Source organism: Cryptotermes secundus, unplaced genomic scaffold (assembly GCF_002891405.2).
Source record: "Cryptotermes secundus unplaced genomic scaffold, Csec_1.0 scaffold158, whole genome shotgun sequence".
Classification (NCBI taxonomy): Eukaryota; Metazoa; Arthropoda; class Insecta; order Blattodea; family Kalotermitidae; genus Cryptotermes; species Cryptotermes secundus.
This window is the reverse complement of record NW_019722427.1, coordinates 172,878-194,889: the sequence shown is the minus strand read 5'-3', so window position 1 is coordinate 194,889 and position 22,012 is coordinate 172,878. Positions and strand designations below refer to the sequence as shown.

Here is a 22,012-nt window from a genome sequence, read left to right as displayed (position 1 = left end):
CTCAAATAGATATGGGGTTACTTGTATATTTGTCTCAAATGATCTAAAAACTAGAGAGCTTCCCTTTGTAAAAAATCTAGCAAGGGAAAGTGTATTTGAAATTTCAGCTATTGAGGTAATGGATTTGAAAATCATAGTTGTTTCTATATATAGATCCCCAAACAGTAGCAAGGAAAGTTTCCTTGAATTATTAGAGGAAACCCTAAACAAGGTTAAAATAAAGGGGCATCTCTTGGAGTTATGTGGGGATTGGAACATAAATTTATTAGAGGATAATACCTATCAGAAGGCTTTACAAAACCTACTGTTAGCAAATAATCTACAAAACACGGTTTTATGTCCAACCTGTGTTACTTCAAATACTTGTCCCTTGCTGGATGTTATGATTAGAAATAAAAATTTTTATCATTCAACTACAAGGGTTATAGAAATGGGTTTTTCTGATCATTTTGCGTTGGCTATGAGTATACTTGTTCACAGTCCTTCTACCTGTTTAAAATATGTGGTAAAAAGGATTTTTTCAAGAAGAAATGTTGAAAATTTTAAGGATCAACTAAAAATCGAATTATGGGATGAGGTCTATCTTCAATCTGATATAAATAGTGCCTATTGTGTCTTCCTAAGTAAGTTTCGTAAGTATTTTTTGCACTTCTTCCCCTTAAAAAGAGTATTTAACAAGAAAGGGAAAAAATCAAGTTGGATCACACAAGGGATAAAGGTGTCTAGACAGAGGCTGCAACTTTTATGTTTGTTAAAAAGAAAGATGTCCCTGTCAGTTCACACTTTGAAGTATATGAAGAAATATCAGAGAATTGATAAGAAAGTAATTTATGTTGCTTGTCAAAGAGAAAATGACCGAATTATTAAAAGGTCAGTCAAAAATTCAAAAACTCTATGGCAAATAATAAAAAAGAAGTCAGGAAATAATTTTACAGAAATAGAAAATATTTCTTTAGAAACAGACTCTAAGTTAGTTACAAACCCACAGGATGTATCCCAAAAATGTAATGATTTTTTTGTAAATAGCATAGACAAGCTGATGCATTTAAATAAAAATTGTATAATTGACCATGCCACTACAAATGATGTGATACAAAATCTAAATATATTATTTCTTGCTCCTGTTACTGAAGAAGAGGTTCTTCAGGTTACTAGTAAATTAAAAACGAAAATTTCAGCAGGTTATGATGAGATCCCGGATATGATAGTTAAACAGTGTATCCAAACCATAAAAAAGCCTTTGACTTTTATATTTAATCTGTCACCAAGTTCTGGCATTTTCCCAAATCAAATGAAGATTGCAAAAGTTTGACCTATTTTTAAGAAAGGTCAGAAACAAAATATTGCAAATTACAGACCAATCTCAATTTTTGTCTGTTTTTTTTTTTAAATTCTTTAAACATTTATGTACAATAGGGTTGTAAATTTATTAAATAGATTCCATTTGATATCAAATGCTCAAAATGGCTTTAGAAAAAATAAATCCAGGTTTACAGCAATTCAAACTTTTATCGGAGAAATTCAGAAAACACTAGATAATAAACAACTGGCCTTTGGTATATTTCTGGATCTATCAAAGGCTTTTGATGTTATTAATCATAACTTGCTGCTTGCAAAGTAGGAACCGTATGAACCGAGAGGAATATCCCATGCATGGATGAGATCATATCTTACAGATAGATTACAGTTTGTTGAAATTCACTATATGGATCAAAAGTCTTCTAAAATGAAGACAGTTACCTCATCCCTTAAAGCAATTAAATATGGTGTACCTCAAGGTTCTGTTTTGGTACCCCTTTGATTCCTATTACTTATAAATGATCTGCCCCAAGTTATACATAATGCAGAGGTAGTACTATTTGCTGATGATACAAATATATTGATTACTGGAAAAAATATTTTATCATGAAATGAAAAAATTCAAAATGTAAAGAATCAATTAGAAAAATGGTTTTATGAAAATCGTTTAATAATAAACATGGATAAGTCAAAGGTATTACTTTTTCGGGGATGTAGATCTATTCCAAGTACCAGACCCCCTTTTTTATATGAACAATAAGGAGGTGGTTTGTTCAGTGGATGTAAAATTTTGGGGTATTTGCATTACTGAAGATTTAAGTTAGGCAACCCACACCCAATATGTGTGTGTCAAAAACTTAGCAAGACTACCTATTTGATAAAATCCCTACGGGACTCAGGGAGCCAAACTGTTTTAAGAAGTGTGTATCTTGCAAAATTTGAGTCCGTGTTGAAATACGGTATTATTTTTTGGGGTGGGGTGAAAAAGGACGCTGAAACTCTAAACTGCAGAAAAAATGTGTAAGGGTGATAAAAGGTGTTAAAAATAGAGTTTCCTGTAGAAATTTGTTTCGTGAATTAAAGATTTTAACTGTTGCTTCCTTATATATTTTTGAGATCTTATGTTTTATAATAAAAAATAAGATTTATACCACCCAGTATTCTGATGTTCATGGCTATAACACTATTCATAAACACAATTTGTATGTACAATTTTGTAATACTGAGCATAGCAAGAGAGGGGTGATTAGTATGGGAACCAAAATATTTAATGGCCTTCCAACTGAATTAAAGAATGTAATAAATTTTAATGTTTTAAGAAGAAACTTAAGAATGATTTGTTGTGTAATGTCTTCTATTCTATTCAAGAATTTTTTAATAATTGTTGACATGGACTGCTTGTGATAAATCTGTCTATATATTTTTGTGCCTTTTTTGGGGTATTTACACGTATTATTATTAATTGTTGACATAAACTGCTTGTTAATAAATCTGTGTAAATGTTTAAAATATTTATTCTTATGTCTTTTTTTTTGGAGTATTTATTATTCTTAAATTAAGTTAAAAATGTATTTTGAAATGTATTGCTGTATTATAGTGATGAATCACTGTGTGAATGTTATGTTATTTTTGATGTGAGGTTGTTGATATTTGACATGTCGAATTGTAATTCTCTACTGCTATGGATGAAATAAATAATAATAATCTATTTACATATCTTTTTACATATGAAGAAGAAATTGATGAAACTGATATGGACTCTCAGCTTTAATTGGTTAAAATCATTTTTTATTTGATTTTTTGTCTCACTTTTGACGTTTGTAAAGGGCTAATCAAATCTGATAGGGATTAACTTACACACTTAAAACTAGTTCTGAATGTATAATGAAACCCCCATATTTACAATATATAGTCAAAATACTTACCTTATTAATAATGTTTATATAAGATATATCAAACTTATGTAAACTTCAAGAGATGGCCCTGAAGATGGTCTATGGGCCAAAAAACATATCAGAAGTGCATTGTTTGTAATAAACTGTATTTAGTGTTAAATAAATTTGTGATTATTTATGTTTACTTTATAAACAACTCAGAATCCTCATTCTTCCATTCCTTTATTTCCTTCCCTCATTTCTCCTGTATTCCTTTCCCAGCTTTTTTATTTGTTTATAATCTCATCATTCATCTTGTATCCTAGTGCCAGGAGATGACATTTCCACTTTTTCCTCATATTTCATCAATGGGAATGAAAACGGTTTAGATTTTCCCCATATCCTAGCAAGGGCATGTTGGGATTTCTCCAGGTGTAACATGAATTGGCTACGCATATACAGATTTCATGTACACTAATATCTCTGCTTGACAAACTGGACATCTTAGAACACTGACTCTCTATTTTATTCTTATAGATTATACCATGAGAAGAACTTGTGTACTCACTTTGTCTTGTTCTACAAGATTGGTAACCATAACAATAACAGAGACATCATGTTGAAAAACCATACGCCAGAAGTCCAAACATGTTTCCTCCTTTGGTCCTTGTGTGGCTATGTACTCAATATCGTTACTGTAACCCTGGAAGATCATAGTTTTCCTCACACATAAAGAGCCATATTTATGTATCTTCACATAGGACTTGAATAAGGAGAATTGTGTGGCACAAATAGTATAATGCCAGACTTAAACTAACATACTTTCACATTATCATAGTGTATCCACATTTCACACACATCATAGGTCAATAACTATTGAATTCACTAGTGAGGAAATGCCATTACTTCATATTATTTTGCCAAGTTAGGGAAGTACTAATATTATATCAGATGTGTAGAAATGTCACTATCAATATTATATTTAAGCATCCTGTTACACTCTACACAATGTATGACACAAACTCTGTCCTAAGTGCAACAATTTATTGTAGTTCTTTTGTCTTCTTTTCTTCTACACTACATGTTTCGGCTGTAAAAGGCCATCATCAGGTGTATTTCTCTCACGTAGCTGTTACACTGCACATAGTTTAAAATTTAAAAACGCCAGCTTTCTTAATTGTTCATTTCTCCATTGTTAATAGGTCCCAATATATCAGAATCCCCTTGCTGATATTTGTCAGATATGTATAAAATCTTTGTTAATTTACATATGTNTAGGAGGGGAATGGGTAGTGGGGAGAGGGAGGTACCATTAGTCTGTATAGATCTCGTGTATCGTTTGAAATATTACACAAGCTCTATCCAGACTAACGGTATCTCCCTCTCCCCACTACCCATTCCCATCCTACACTCACCAACATAAAACACAGCACACAATACACCAGATGGCACACGTATTAAAGATAAGCAGCAGCATGCACACAGGGAGCCTGCACAGAGTAAGGACACATAACAGTATGAAACATGTATCCCTGTGAATTTTGAATTTTAAATTTAAATTGAAGATTTAAAAATACCAAAATTCAAAAATCAAATTGATGTATGTAAATTAACAAAGATTTTATATGTATCTGACAAATATCAGCAAGGGAATTCTGATATATCGGGTCCTATTAACAACGGAGAAATGAACAATTAAGAAAGCTGGAGTTTTTAAATTTTAAATTATGTGCAGTGTAACAGCTACGTGTGACAAATACACCTGATGATGGCCATTTACGGCTGAAACGTGTAGTGTAGAAGAAAAGAAGACAAAAGAACTACAATAAATTGTTGCACTTAGAACGGAGTTTTTGTCATACATAGGTCACTATCAAATTTAATTTTAATCAGCCTGGAAGTTCATATTTATTTCAAGCATACCAATTTCTCAGATGTGACACCATGTCATCTGCTACCAACGTTTTGGAGGAATCTGGTGTCCTGAAGATGGAAGTAGCAAGCTCCTTTAAAACAATGGTAATGACTTACCAGACTACACAGCATCACATTCCAGAAGACAGTGCTTTCATATTCACACTGCTTTTATTTATTTTTTTTACAGCACGCATATAGAATGAACACAAATTAAAAATGCAGTTTGTGTCAGCCTACCTTTTATTAGTTAAAACCACTCAACATGCTTCAACGATATTTGACTTTGGTGCTCTACATTGAAAATGAAAAATAATGGTAAAGTTGTCCCAAAACTTAATCAATTAAGTACCATGCCATGAAGATGTAAGGGGAAGTGGAGCTACTGCTCCACCATTCATGAACTTGGCGCTAGATGGTGGTGAGTGGTCAGCTTCACACTTGGGCTGCTCTCCCCCTGCAGGAGAAAGAACCCCTGGTACCCATTGGAAAGGAGGCTGGGTGAGCCCCAGATTTGGTCTGGACACTGTGAAGTAGAGAAAAATTTCTTGCCCCTGCCAGGAATGGAACCACGGCCAACCAGTCCATAGTCCATCAGTATACTGACTCAGCTATCCTGGCTCTCTACACCGAACATTGTTATGCAATTTTATTTTAATCACTACTGCTCAAATTTAAATTTATAAAACTCCTAAAAAGTGGCCCATGATATGAAAAACCAATATTTGATATAAAATATAAATATCTTTATAAAATACAACTTTCATTCAACCAATTTCAATATTATTCATCCTTGAAAAATTAAAATTAAAAAAGAAATACAGACTGGACACTTTTCCTATTACTGGACAAAAGCAAATATGTGATTCTGCATGCTTCAGTAATTACCACAGTAGTTCATATATCTAATTGCTGTATTACTGTTTTTGCTTCTCCAAAAGAAAGTAGCTTCAACATGTCTATAACTTCATTTCTGGTCAAATAACTGAAGTACCTTAATGAATGATGCATTGATGTAATGAGAACTCGGGTCTCCATCAATCAAATCAAGTGTCACTCTTGTATCATCATCTGTAACCAATAGAAATACCACATTTAAATTATCTTGCAGTGTCACCATCTCTAAGTGGTGCTGAAGCAGGTTTTCATCAAAGTTTCTTCATTTCTCCCCTGCTCATAATCATTCCATCCTTACTCCATACTCATCTTGCGCATGCTCATACCCACAAACCCTGAAGTGTGTGACAGCCCTGAGCTGGCACCTCATTATTAGATCCTTGGCAATTAAAATCTGAGTCATCATCTCTGACCTGGCATTTGGCAGGTAACAGAGTAAGGAAGTTGGTTAAGTTCAGTGCTGTAATCTCTTCTACTTCAGTCCCTTTTGACAAATGCTAGGATAGTGCCTCCAATTAGGCCATGACCATTTCCTTCCAAATTCATTTCAATTCATTATATCTGCTAATCATCCTATTATTTGATGCTATATGGCCAGAGCTACTGACATCAACAAATAAACCATACAATATATGATATAAACTCCGTCTTAAGTGCAACAATTTATTATGGGTCTTTCGTCTTGCTTTCTTCTACACTACATGTTTCGGCCGCAAACGGCCATCATCAGGTGTATACACTCACATAGCTGTTACACTGCACTTAGTTTAAAATTTAAAAACACAGGTCTTCCAAATTGTTCCCTTCATCATTGCTAACAGAATCTACTTCGCTGATATCTGTCTAATTTGTACATTATCTTTGTTACCTATAATAAATTGTTGCACTTAAGACAGAGTTTATATCATGTATGGTATAGAGTGCAACAGGATGCTTACATATAATAAAATAGACCATAAATAACCAAAATAAAATAAATAACAAGAAACAATTCTCAGCATACTTACATGGTAATATATTGACGTATCTGTTCTTCCACTTATTTTCTGGCATTTGTCCATTTACACAGGAGCTAGACGCAGATATATCAACACTGAGTGTTGCCAACAGTTGGTACTCACTGCCTAGCCTAGTGGGCATCTCCAACATTTGAACACAGTACTCTGGAAACTTTTTTACAAGGACAGGCTGAGGTCGCACAGTAGCTTGCTTAGCTCTTGCAAACAGTTTGGGTGGCCTGTGTGAGACAAAAATACCAAAGAAATGTCATCATGTGGGAAGTTTTGTGATGTTACAGAGTTGTCCTCTGAGAAGGCAAATTGGAAATTAAATTCATTCTACCATTTCAAATTCTGCCAGAAAGTTATATGTTAGCTTTCACAGCTTAATGCATCCCATTTGGCACATTCACCTAGCTTATTCATACACATTTCCAAACCTCTACATTATTGGTCAATAAATGTTAGTATGTGAGATTTTATGTTCCTCTGGCAGTGATTATGGTACTTATGGCAAGTGAGGCCATGTAGTCTGTTAGCAGTTTACAGATTTTTGGGGTATGCTACTGCCTCCATCTTCAAGATAAAAGGGTAAGCCAAGCAAAATGAAAACAACTAGCACAGCACTCTGCATGCTACTTGATGCTTATTTATGTGTCTACTCAGCTTACTAAAAGGTCTCTTTCACCCTGAAGATATAAATTCCTCCAAAACTTTGACAACAATCTGAAAAATCTACACACAGAAGGTATCTTTAACCCTCAAGATGGAGGTAGAACATTCCTCCAAAACATTAGTAACAATTTAGTAGAATATATGGCATTATATCTCAGAAAACAGTAATCTTCATTGTCACTGCCATGAAAGCCTCAAATCTCATTTCCAAGGATGGCCAGCTATTGAGAATCAAACCCATTTGTTATCTCTGGGGAGAAATGGAAGTTATTAAAAATATACAAAAGACAATCTTCACAGTTTCCCTTAAATCCAAAAAGCCATGGCAAATTTCACTGCAGCCACCACTAAAAAAATTGTCATGGGCTTTCTCTGCAGGTAACATAGAAGAATGTCTATAGGCACATGGAAGCTAACAATAACAAAGGTAAAAAAGGTAAGGCCAACCCTGTAACAGGTTGTGGAGGCCCATAGGTTTGTGTTGAGGCTTCCACATTTTCTAGACATTTGGCTCATAGATGACGGTGAGGTTGTCAGCCTTATGCAATGGCCATCCTTTACACCAGCCCCCCGGAAGATTCCTGGTACTCATTTTCGTTAGGAGTTCAGTCAACCCCAGGGCCATAGTGCTTCTGGATGTAAATTTAAAAATCCAATGACTTCAAAGAGACTCAAAACTGCAACCTTCTGGCTTGTAGCATAGTACCTCAACCAAATATACTACCACATGCCCCCTTAGTAAATAACAATGTGTTTTAATAGAAGCAGTAGATTTACAGAGACTTCAAATTCACTTTGGAATGTTCAACAAAAGATAACATGCATATATGTTGTATACATATGTTATAAAAATCTATCAGACAAGATCACAAACTTCTAGAATGTGGAACCACACAATTTCTGAAGACATGTGCTATCAGAAAGTTCACAGACTGGGTCAAAAAATAAATTCTGGCTTAACTTACTCAATTCTGATAACCATATCCTTCAAAATAGTCTCCTTTGGAACATATACAGCGATCCCATCATTTTCTCCACGCTTCAGTAGCACCATGGAAGTCATTTTCCTTAAAGCTGCTGAATACTGTTTGCAATTGGATGTCAGATAATGTTTCTAAATGTCATATTTCAGTTTCATTTTCAATTTGGGAAAAAGAGCAAAATCACAGGGGGCTAAATTCAGCAAGTAGGGAGGATGGGGTACGATAAACATGTGGCTTTCAGGTACATGTGGGTGGGCGTGTTCTCATGATAAGGAGCCAGTTGTAGTTGTGCCAAATTTCCGGTCTTTTTTGTTGCACATTTTCTCTCAAGTTTCTCAGAATGTCACAGTAGAAGTCAGAGTTGACTGTACCCATAGTGTTAGGAGGAACAAATTCACAGTGAACAATACCCCATGATGTAGAAAAAATAATGAGCGTGCTCTTTGTTCAACTTCAGACCTGCCGCATATTTTTTGCGCTTGGTGATTGTGGGCTCTTCCACTGTGATGACTGTTGCTTTGTTCCTGGATCATCACTGTAAATCTAGCTTCCATCACCCATTATGATCCTAAAGATAAAAGTTGGGTCCTCATTAGCCTTCTCTCCTAGCTCATGATGCATGTTTACACACTGCTGCTTTTCATCATTTGTCAAGAGTTGGGGAACAAACTTCGCAGCAATGCGGCATATATTAAAATTTTCTGTTAAAATCTCCTGGAAAACTCCATAACTGATCCCAACGGTGTCAGTGAGCTCATGGATTGTTTGGTGATGGTCTTTGTGGATGAATTCTTGAATTTTTTCATCATATTCTGTCATTTTGCTGGTGCTTGGTCACCCTAAACGTTCGTCATCTTCAATTGACACTCAACTGGCCTTGAAACATGAATGCCATTCAAAAACCATTGTCCGGCTTAAAGAATGTTCTCCAAAAGTTTCATGAAGCATTTCAAGGGTTTACCGAGCTTCATGCAAAACTTGACGCAGACACATTGCTCGATTTTGCCATCCATCGCAGACAAAATGAAGCACAAAGTCAAAAAAGCAATTATGTAAAAACAATGCGTGTTCACAGCATGGAGTCACATGGCAGACTGATGCAATAGGCTTGCAGAAGTGTGATCTTGGCCTGCCCTCTCATCTTCTTTCACCAAGGCAGTTACAACAATAACAGTCCATGAACTTTCTGATAGCACCTCATATTTTGAAAAACCTACATATAAAAATATACAGAATCACATCCCAGAAGGCCATAATCTTGACACTCTGTGCTGTGAGGACATTGTGCCACACATCTGTGAAATACTTCATATATACCCAAGGTATAAATTTTAAAAATATATCAGAACACAAACTTACCAAACCAGAGTACCTTTATGATATGTGACAAACACAACTGCAAGTAGTCCCACTATTATGATGGCAGACAGGACACCCACAATCACTCCTACTGGCACTATAAACACCCATAAACCAAAAATGAAAAAAGATAAAATTAGTTTCAAATTTATGGATTAAAATCATAATTATAAATAAAACCATACATTCTATAGACATTTTTGAATTCCAATTCACAAGAAAAGAGATATATTCAAGTCCTTCATATCCGTTTCATTTTTAATCCTGTTGGATGTTCTCTAAATGACATGCCTTTTGACTTTGAAATGCTATTTTAATGCCCACCTTGTTAAAGTTGCTTAGGAATATAATCACTGTTTACTGTGAGAATCATATGAAACTTACAAATATGCTCTGTGAGCAAAATGCAAAATTTTTTAATGTCAAAGCAAGTGGTACATATAGTAACTACTGTGCTTTGAAGAGTTAAATAACATTATAAACTTCGCTATTAAAGTCTCATTACCACTCAACCAAAGCTATGAAAGTTTACTGCCAAAGACAGCTGCAGCATGCAATTCAGTCTTCAGTCACATAACAGAAAGAATTTTAATTAACCACAACTTACCATCTTGCTCAGTTGTAAATGGTGTACTTGAACCATTCTTGGATGTGCCACCCTCATTTGTAATATAAGCCACACAGCTATAACTTGTAGACGATGAAAGTCCAATAACATCTACAACAACGAAGTCATTTTGAAATTCCCCTGATACTCCATTTTTAAGAGGAAGTCCAGGGGGTTCCAGTGCATTACACACAACAGTGCAATTCTGAAGTTGGCATTTGTTAGAGCTGAGGTCAGGTAACATCCATTTTAAACAAGCTTTTTCAGATTCCAAGCATAATATATCTTCATATTTAGGTGCTCCAGTTACTGAAAACACAAAATGTTTTACAAATATTATTACTAAAGAAAGTTATAAGAAAGTATTTGGACACAAAATCAAAAATACTAAGCACTTTGCATAAACACTCAAATGTAAATTATATAATTATACACAAAAACCAATTCCTGCATGCTGTACCATAATTCCTTTAGGATCTGAAGTCTGTACAATGTTATTTTTAATAGATTCTTAATAAATGCGTGAAATTCAGTCATAATAATTGGATCAGTTTTGGAGCATATATATTTTTGCATTTAAACATCCATTTAAGGTCATCTCCATTTTTAAGCTTAAGCTTCTTGTACAGGATTACATAAAAGCACTGGTAGGAGAAGGTAGGAGTGGTTGGGGCATGTGATTATAATGGATCAAAGCAGGGTGGCTAAGATAATTCATGAAACTAAGCTAGAAGGTAGAAGAAAAGTTGGAAGGCCCAGACTGAGATGGCTGGATGATGGAGAGGATGATTTCAAAAGAGCTAAAATTGATGATATGGAGATAAAGGGCAAATAATAGGAAAGAACAGCATCTGTTGTAAAAGAGGCAAAGGTTCTCAGAAGACTGTAGAGTGAAGATATAAGTAAGTCAGTAATACGCATATGGAACCTACTTAAAATATACGTATGTATACACGTATGTACCAAATGCAACAAGCAATCTTCTGAACTATTCGGCACCCTCCTCACACTGCTTCCTAATAACAACATTACCTGATTCTTTCATATTTATTTTCTTTAGCCAATATTTCAGATATTCCTGCTCCTGTTGCATTGGCACATTTTATGATCTTAGAGAGAGAGGATGCCATGTTAGGTGGGTCCCTGTCACCACGGTATGGCATGTCCTCAGGTTGCGGGTGGAGGAGACACCCTCCAGTTTTGGAGGGAAGCTGCGAATATATTGAATAAGCAGTCGCGGACAGCCAACAAGGGGTGGCGGTGGCCCTCCATCTTGGGGGTTGGGCGTGGGGCTAACAACTCCTCATCGTAAAAAAAATCATTATCTTACAAAAATGAACACAAAGCCTCGGACCTGGACGGATTCCTTGGATATACAACATAAGCTAATGAAAATGGATATGCGATTTGGCACTTGGAATGTTCGAAGTTTGTATAGGGCAGGTTCGTTCAGGGCAGTGGCAGAAGAAATCTTAAAATATAAGTTAGGTTTAGTGGGAGTACAGGAGGTCAGATGGGATGGAGGTGGCATCGCACCAGCAGGAGACTATACATTTTTTTATGGAAAGGGGAATGAAAATCATGAATTAGGTACAGGTTTTTTCATACGTAAGAGAATCATATCAGCAGTTAAGAGGGTAGAATTCGTCAGTGATAGGATATCATATATAATACTAAAAGGTCACTGGTGTGATATCATTGTTCTGAATGTTCACATCCCAACAGAAGATAAAATTGACGACATAAAGGATAGATTCTATGAAGAACTAGAACATGTATTTGATAAATTCCCGAAGTACACCATGAAAATTTTGTTAGGAGATTTCAATGCCAAAGTAGGGAGGGAAGACATTTCCAAACCAATAATTGGGAATGAGAGTTTGCATGAAATTAGTAATGATAATGGAGTTAGAGTAGTAAAGTTTGCCACATCAAAAAAACTTACTGTCAAAAGTACAATGTTTCCACATCGTAACATCCATAAATTTACTTGGACATCTCCTGACAGGTAGATACACAATCAAATAGACCATATTTTGATAGACAGGAGATGGCATTCAAGTATACTTGATGACCAACCATTAAGGGCAGCATATTGTGGCACTGACCACTACCTGGTGGTGGCAAAACTTAGGGAAAGACTGGCAGTGAGTAAGCAAACAACACGCAGAGTCCATCCGGAGAGGTTCAATCTCAAGAAATTAAACAAGGTAGAGGGTAAGGAGCAGTATCGTGTTGAAATCTCAAATAGGTTTGCGGCTCTGGAAAACTTGGACACTGAGGTGGATGCTAATAAAACTTACGAAACTATTAGAGAGAATATAAAAATGTCTGCCAAAGAGAGTCTATGTCATTATGAACCGAAGAAGCACAAGCCATGGTTTGATGAAGGATGCTCAAAATTATTAGATCAAAGAAAGCAGGCCAAATTGCAAAGGTTACAGGATCCAAGTGAGTTAAATGGGGATAATCTGAACAATATAAGACGTGAAACAAGAAGGAATTTCAGGAATAAAAAAAGAGGGACTATCTGAAAAACAAAATCGATGAGCTTGCAATGAACAGTAAGAACATGAACATTAGAGACCTGTATAGAGGAATAAATGACTTTAAGAGGGGTTACCAGCCTAGCAGTAACTTAGTGAAGGATGAGAATGGTGATCTGCTTGCAGATTCCCACAACATTTTGAATAGGTTGAGGAACTACTTCTCTCAGTTATTGGATGTACATAGGGTCAGTGATGTTAGGCAGAAAGAAATCCATACAGCTGAGCCGTTAATACCTGATCCTAGCCCTTTTGAGGTTGAAAGTGCTATTACAAAAATTGAAATGGTATAAATCGCCAGGTAGTGATCAAATTCTGGCAGAACTTATTCAAGTAGGAGGCGAAATATTATATTCTACGATCCACAATCTAATTACTTCTATTTGGCATAAGGAAAAGTTGCCTGATCAGTGGTAAGAGTCTATTATTGTAGCAGCTATTACAAAATTGAAAGGGTATAAATCGCCAGGTAGTGATCAAATTCCGGCAGAACTTATTCAAGCAGGAGGCGAAATATTACGTTCTAAGATCCACAATCTAATTACTTCTATTTGGCATAAGGAAAAATTGCCTGATCAGTGGTAAGAGTCTATTATTGTACCAGTTCGCAAGAAGGGTGACAAAACTGATTGTAGTAATTATCAGGGGATATCACTGCTATCAACTTCATATAAAATTTTATCCAATATTCTTCTTTCAAGGTTAAGTCCATATATAGATGAAATTACTGGGGATCATCAGTGTGGGTTTAGACGTAACAGATCAACTACAGATCAGATCTTTTGCATTCATTATATTGAAGAAAAAATGGAAGTACAATGAGACAGTACATCAGCTACTCACAGACTTCAAGAAAGCCTATGATTCAGTTTGGAGGGAAGTATTGTACAATATTCTAATAGAGTTTGGGATACCCATGAAACCAGTTAGGTTGATTAAAATGTGTTTAAACGAAACGTATAGTCAAGTCCGTGTAGGTAAACATTTGTCTGATAAATTGCCTATCCAGAATGTTCTTGCCTTACAATATGCCTTTAGGAAGGTCCAGGGAAACCAGGTGGGACTGAAATTAAATGGGACACATCAGCTGTTAGTCTATGCCGATGATGTGACTCTACTGGGTGATATTGTAAATACCATAAAGAAAAATACACAAACTTTAATTGATGCAAGTAAAGAGGTTTGTCTAGAAGTAAACACAGAGAAAACTTAAGTATATTGTGACATGTTGCACAACGAAGGACCCCTACCTCCCAGCGGCACGTGGCGGTAACGTAGCGCTCGCATAATAGGCGAGTCATCACCCCGCCACCCTCCCCGCGGTGACGTCACGAGCGGAGCCGAAGTTAGCCGAGTCCCCACAACCTGGTAGCTATGCAACGCGAGTCAACAGCGGTGACGTCACCAAGGGACATCGCGGTTGCTAGACAGCAGTCAACAACTCCTGTGACGTGGCACGCAACAGGCACCACTGCGGCTATATAAGGGAACTGTACAGCAGCTACGAGTCAGTTGTAACGTAACAGTCGCCGAGTTAGTTGTACCGTGGCCATCGCCGAAAATAGTTCCAAGCAAGCCTACGAGCGAGTGTGTTATCAACAGTTCTCCAGTCAGCCGACTACAGTTGGAGTATAGCAGCCGTCGTGGAAAGAAGAACCGGACGTGTGTGTGATTGTGTAACTGGGAGTGTGTGATACAGTGACACATAGCTCCCCTACTGTAAATGTGTAGACTACTGAAGGCAGAGTGAACTGAATTGCGCATAGGGTTATAAAGTGTGAAACCCCGCAACAGTGGTAAACTGATTAATGCGATTACGGTTATAAAGTGTGAAACCCCGCAACTGTGTGATAAGTAATTGTAGCCGTTACTTGTAGATTGTTAAATAAACCAATTAACGATCTCTACCGCGTATTCAGTAACCGAAACACGTTACAATATGTTACTGTCTCGTCACCAAAAGGCAGGGCAAAATCATGGCATAAAGATAGGAAACAGATGTTTTGAAAATGTGGTACAGTTCAGATATTTGGGAACATCATAACAGAACGAAACCTGATTCAGGAGGAAATTAAGAGGAGATTGAAATCGGTAATGCTTGCTACCATTCAGTCCAGAACCTTTTGTCTTCTCATCTGCTGTCCTAAAACATAAAAATTAGAATATACAAAACTATAACTTTGCCTGTGGTTCTGTATGGGTGTGAATCTTGGTCTCTTGACATTAAGGGAGGAACATAGACTAAGAGTGTTTGAGAACAGGGTGTTGAGGAGAATATTTGGACCGAAGAGAGATGAAGTGACAGGAGGTTGCAGAAAACTGCATAATGAGGAGCTTCATAACATGTACTCTGCTCCAAGTATAATTAGAATTATCAAGTCAAGGAGGATGAGGTGGGCAGGTCATGTAGCACGAATGGGAGAGATGAGGAATGCGTATATGATATTGGTGGAAAGCCAGAAGGAAAGACACCACTGGGAAGACCAAGGCGTAGGTGGGTGGACAATATTAGAATGGATCTTAGAGAGAAAGGATGGGATGGTATGGATTGGATAGATCTGGCTCAGGATAGGGACCAGTGGAGTGCTCTTGTGAACACGGTAATGAACCTTCGGGTTCCATAAAGTGCTGAGAAATTCTTGAGTAGCTGCAGAATTGGCGGCTCCTCCAGAAGGGATCAGCTCCATGAGTAAGTAAGTTAAGTAAGTAAGTGAGACAGGATGGGATGGGATGGGTTGGTATGGTTGGACTAATCTGGCTCAGGATAGGGACCAGTGGAGGGCTCTGGTGGACACAGTAATGAACCTTCGGGTTCCATAAAATTCTGGGAAATTCTTGAGTAGCTGCATAATTAGTGGCTTCTCAAGAAGTGGTTATCTCCATGAGTGAGTGAGTGAGTGATTGGCACATTTTATGAATGTAGCGAGATATAATCCCAATGAAATTTCTCATATGAAACAAATAGAAAAGGATCCAAGAATGATATCAAATTGGGAACAAGAGCGTAAGAAACATGTCATACACAATAAAGAAAGAACATATCAGTACCAAAACATGTAAAGAGTTCTCTTCAGGATTCGTTTGCTAAAACAACTAGAGAACTACTGCAACTAAACAGAAAGTAGTTCACACAGTGGTAGAACTATGATCATCAGTAAGAGCCTGTCACTGGAATATAAAGCAACTATGGCTGGGGCATGCAGCTGTTCCCTGCAGTAGATCTCATGAGGAACAAGTTACAGCCTTACATATTCTATGTGGCTGTCATGTCATAGAGGAATAAGATTTCATCACTTAGGAACTCAGTCCGTGAACCCAAGTGTGTGTCATGAAGTTTCATTAAGCAAAGTTCTGCTCATCACTCTGGGTGTAGAACTACTGGAAGGCTAAATTACAGAAATAGGATTCAAAAGAGATTGAAAGAATTGAGATGTGTAGGTTATTAATGATCATCCTTTTATCTTAAGAGATTATTAATGTAACTGTCATCATAATGAACAAAAACAACAAAAGACATAATAATAGAACTCAGGGGTTCAACACAACTAACATAAAATTACGATCATCATCATCGTCATCATTGTCATAGTCATCGTCATCGTCATCGTCATCATCATCATCATCATGGCAACTGATGCCAGTGAACTGGAACACATCCAGTAGAAGTTTGAAGCCCTTTGTTTTAATCGTTTCTTTCCCCTTGGCCATTACAATCACCCTTACACTTCAGAGCAGTTATAATATCACTCCTTACATGGTGTGGAGGGGGTACCATTCTGATTCACTCTTCCCTTTTCAAGTTTACTTTGGTTTCATAGTCTGTCCTTCTCTTGTGGAAATCGTTCAACTACAAATTCCTGCTTGGTATACCACAGTCTTCTTTTGTTCAATGTGTGCTCCTCAAGTAAAAGCTGTCCCTCAGCTCTATATGCTTCAGCTGCTAATGATGTTTGCAGGGATGCTGATGTACTTGGAACTAAAACTGTTTTCTTGATCATATTTTATAGTGGTCCTTCATTACTGAAATATTAATTGTACTTAATATGCATATATGCATACAGATCTTTTCTCACCACACTTGTCATGATCACAGTCAGCAATGTGCCATGAGACTACTGAATCATTAAATGCAGAAAGTAAATAAACACTTCTTTTAAGATCGTGGTCTTCTAGGTTGTGACACCATGCAGTATTTGAGGTGGATAACTTTTTTGTCCTTTTTTGTGGCGGGCCGCCTATTGCCGGATCATTTGGAATCAGAACACATCCGTTGCTATACAACGGCTAGCAATGCCTATGCAGCGAAGGCTAGGAAATCATTGTCCCAGAAATGAAAATCTAACAGTGGGGTTTCCACAATTACAAACGGATTGTTTGAGGCAGACACATATTCCCACAGCAACGAATTGTTTGAAGCAGCATCTGCGTAGGAGCAGGTGAAATGAACCCTTCAACAAGGTATTCTCTATTCAGTCTGAGTGCACATTATAACAGTCCAACGTTGGCCAGAGACCAGTAGAGTTCTTATCCGACTAGAACAGGACAGTTTGTATTTGACTTTAGCAAAGAGTGAGTTCGTATCCAACAAGGAGCTAATGACAGTTGAGTTCTGAGCAGAGCAGAAGACACTTCACCAAGATCAGCGGTGCAAGTAACTGTAATAGTGAAGTGGAAACATCTGACGTTATAAGTTGAGAATAATTGTGAGTGTATATAGTGACTGTCCAATAAATATTCGTTAAAATCTGAGAACCAGCACAAATTTCTTGTCGCATTACCTAGAAAACACGTGACAGTATCTACCTCCATGACTACACAGTCTCGTAAGTAGAGGTTGAACACTCACTATCATGAAAATCCATAACAAACTACTCATGGAGCTGAGACCTTCTTCAGAAGCCGCCAGTTAGGCAGCTACTCAAGATTTTATGGAACTCTGAGGTTCACTGTTGTGTTCACAACAGCCCTCCCCTGGACTGTACCCCGAGCCAGATCAATCCAATCATGAAATTTTGAACTCTCAAAATATTTAAATTATTGCCATCTTCATCACTAATATTAACAATAACAAAAATTGACTACATGTCACTCAGATTAACCCTCAATTTTAAATAGTGTGAAGTTGGTTCCAAAAGTAAGTTTAAAACTTCTCTAGGCACTGACACGAGAATAACGACAGACTGAACTAAACAGAAAATTCTTTACATTCACAATATTTCAGTGGTCAGCTAGTCCAGAGGGACTAAACAACTACATGAAGCAGAGTCTCTCTTCAGAATATACGATTTAATAAAAATTTAGTAGAGTAACAGTATAAAAATAAGTCTTCTTGGGCATTCAGTCATGTAAAGCTGGAGATGGTATCCAAGGTTTCAGAGACTGTCTCTATTTCCAGCATCATGGTATGATGTGATGAGAGATGGAGCCATACACTGATGATGTACAATGTGTACATACAGAAAACAGACATCACTGATAGACATATTAAACATATTTCCTTCCATTTCAAGGAACACACATCAGAGAATGTAATGACATCAATCTCTTGTCATGTATCAATTATCATACACAATGAGGCATTTCTACCAAAAATTATGATGTCAAATATGAATTTATTGTGTATCAAACTGAAATTTAACTTAACAGATTTTGGAGTATAACTCAATAATAAATATATTCAAAATCCACAGTAGACTTAAAGATTAACCCGCTTAATACATCTATGAATGGCACCCCATCTGCCCTTCCAGCTACATTTAAATGGCAGGACAACACTGTTCTTGCAGTGTTAGCCTATGTTCTGATATTATTTGGTCCATATCAAAAAATTGAATGCATTATCTGTTCAAGGAAATAAGAAACCAAGGCAAGAGGGCTTTGCCCCCTTCATAACACAAGAAAGTGCTACCATAATCTAAGGGTGAACTTCAGACTCCATCAGAAATATATAATCATTAACTCAACAGATTGACCAAAATATGATTTCCAAAAGGATGATATTTGACCATAAGTTAAATACGCCGCCAAAACTTCTCACAATGCATTCATTTTATATGCTTCAGTGACGCGGGTGTGTGTGTGTGTGTGTGTGTGTATAAAAGAAATACACAATAAGTACTACTTACCCTCTGTTTCGGTTTTCATATTAACTGCTGTGATATTCCCCTCTTCATTATCGTTTACAGCACTAACAGATATTTCATATTCTACACAGGCATCAAGATTTCCTATGACAAAGGAGTATTCCTCCTTTCCAATGTCAATGCTAGTAGTGTTTTCACTTCCAGTGTGTCTCCAAGATATGACATAATGTGTAACACAGTCACCATCATTACTAGGTTTCATCCACTGCAGACTAATATTGTGTGGATTTGGTTTCAAATCTAAATCTACAACTTCTCCAGGAACTGTGAACCAAAAAATATTGTAGATAGAAGAGAAACAAACATCCAACCTATTAACATAAAAATAACTTGTATGTTTTTTTTCTCCAACTTTCCTGCTTCCTACCATGGACCGTACAGAGAATACACAAAGATACTGTTATACTTACTTTATTGTCAGTGTATGTATGTATAGCTCTGCCTGATAATGTGATGTGTAAGGGCCATGGAAGAGTATCTGGATGAGGTCTGAACCCTGATTCGCTCTTCCCTTCATAATTAGATTAGCACAGTTTAGCGTCGTAATATAAGATATAAAATGTTGTGTTATTAACAATAAAAGCAAAAATATTCATGCACCTTTTCTGTTTCCTACATGGTACACTCAAACTAAGTACAATCTAAGAGAGATCTTAAAATTCTGTGAAAAGGTGGAATGACTGACTGAACTGAGTGGCTGACTACACCTCCAAGACAATGATATTTGGCAATGAGTTAAATTAACAGACATGACATTCCAATTCATTTCATACTTAACAAGGTACGAACAGTAAGTGCTACTTACCAACTGTTTCTGTTGTTTTATTAACTGTTGTGATATTTTTCTCTTCATTCACGTTTACAGCACTAACAGATATTTCATATTCTACACAGGCATCAAGATTTCCTATGACAAAGGAGTATTCCTCCTTTCCAATGTCAATGCTAGTAGTGTTTTCACTTCCAGTGTGTCTCCAAGATATGGCATAATGTGTAACACAGTCACCATCATTACTTGGTTTCATCCACTCCAGACTAACACTGTGTGGACTTGATTTCACATCTAAATCTACAACTGGCCCAGGAACTGTGAAACAAATTATATTGTAAAGCGAAGAGAAACAGACATCCAATGTATTAACATAAAAATAACTTATATGTTGTTTTTCTCCAACTTTTCTCCTTCCTACCATGAAACCTGACAGAGAATACACAAAAATATTCTGCCATTTATGTTCTTGTTGGTGCATGAATAACTATGCCTCTTAATGTAGAGTATCTGGATGAGGTCTGAATCCTGATTCGCACTTTTCTTCATAATTATATTAGCACAGTTCAGTGTCATAATATAAGATATAAAATGTTGTGATATTGACAATAAAAGCAAAAATATTCATGCACCTTTCCTGTTTCCTACATGGTACATTCAAACTAAGTGCAATCTAAGAGAGATCTTAAAATTCTGTGAAAAGGTCGAATGACTGACTGAACTGAGTGGCTGACTACATCTCCAGGGCGATATTTGAGAATGAGTTAAACAAGCAGACATGACTTTCCCAACATGTATTCATTTCATGCATATTAGCTATATACAAATAAGAAGGTATGAACAGTAAGTGCTACTTACCAACTGTTTCTGTTGTTCTGTTAACTGATGTGATATTCCCCTCTTCATTCTCATTTACAGCACTAACAGATATTTCATATTCTACACAGGCATCAAGATTTCCTATGACAAAGGAGTATTCCTCCTTTCCAATGTCAATGCTATTAGTGTTTTCACTTCCAGTGTGTCTCCAAGATATGGCATAATGTGTAACACAGTCACCATCATTGCTTGGTTTCATCCACTGCAGACTAACACTGTGTGGATTTGGTTTCAAGTCTAAATCTACAACTTGCCCAGGAACTGTGAAACAAAGAATATTGTAGACAGAAGAGAAAAAAAACATCCAACCTATTAACATAAAAATAACTTGTATGTTCTTTTTCTCCAACTTTCCTCCTTCTTACCACTGACCTGACAGAGAACACTCAAAGTTACTGTGACGTTTACTTTCTTGTCAGTGTATGTATTAGCTCTGCCTCTTAATGTGATGTGTAAGGGCCATGGTAGAATATACGGATGGGACTTGACTCCTTATTCACACTTTCCTTCATTATCAGATTAGCACACTTTAGTGTCTTAATATAAGATGTAAAACGTTGTCATACTGACAATAAAAGCAAAACATTTGTGGAGATAACATTTTGTTCAAGTCATGCTTGAAGAGCATTGTCATGAAGAAATCGATGGACTACAGTGTGTAAAATATATGAATAAGGCATAAGCACTCAGTTACACTGCAATATGTAACACCAGTGCTGTTACTGCTACTACACCTATAACATTACCATTACTATGCCCTTCCTACATCACCGCCACATGCCACACACCACCAACACCACCATTTTCATTTATTTATTATTGTTGTTGTCCTACACAACTACTACTACTACTACTACTACTACTACTACTACTACTACTGCTACTACCACTGCTGCTGCTGCTGCTGCTACTACTACTACTACTGCTACTACCACTACTGCTACCACCGCCACCACCACTGCTGCTGCTGCTGCTGCTGCTACTACTACTGCTACTACTGCTACTACTGCTGCTACTGCTGCTACTGCTGCTACTACCACTACCACTACCACTACCACTACCACCACTA

General features: G+C 36.7%; 1 protein-coding gene across 8 annotated transcripts in view; it reads right to left on the bottom strand.

Annotated features, from left to right (window-relative positions):
- LOC111861306 (receptor-type tyrosine-protein phosphatase H) overlaps positions 1-22,012 on the bottom strand; it is a 63,573-nt gene that overhangs the window by 14,015 nt on the left and 27,546 nt on the right. For 6 of the 8 annotated variants that reach the window (XM_023845757.2, XM_023845755.2, XM_023845760.2 and 3 more), the window contains 8 exons: positions 20,923-21,204; positions 20,101-20,382; positions 19,278-19,559; positions 10,607-10,915; positions 10,000-10,096; positions 6,992-7,221; positions 6,082-6,158; positions 3,742-3,876 (listed from right to left, as the gene is read on the bottom strand). In XM_023845757.2, the coding sequence (XP_023701525.1) occupies positions 3,742-3,876; positions 6,082-6,158; positions 6,992-7,221; positions 10,000-10,096; positions 10,607-10,915; positions 19,278-19,559; positions 20,101-20,382; positions 20,923-21,204 (1,694 nt within the window). The remainder of the gene's footprint in view (positions 1-3,741; positions 3,877-6,081; positions 6,159-6,991; positions 7,222-9,999; positions 10,097-10,606; positions 10,916-19,277; positions 19,560-20,100; positions 20,383-20,922; positions 21,205-22,012) is intronic. The other 2 variants (XM_023845761.2, XM_033750272.1) reach the window with 2 other exon arrangements.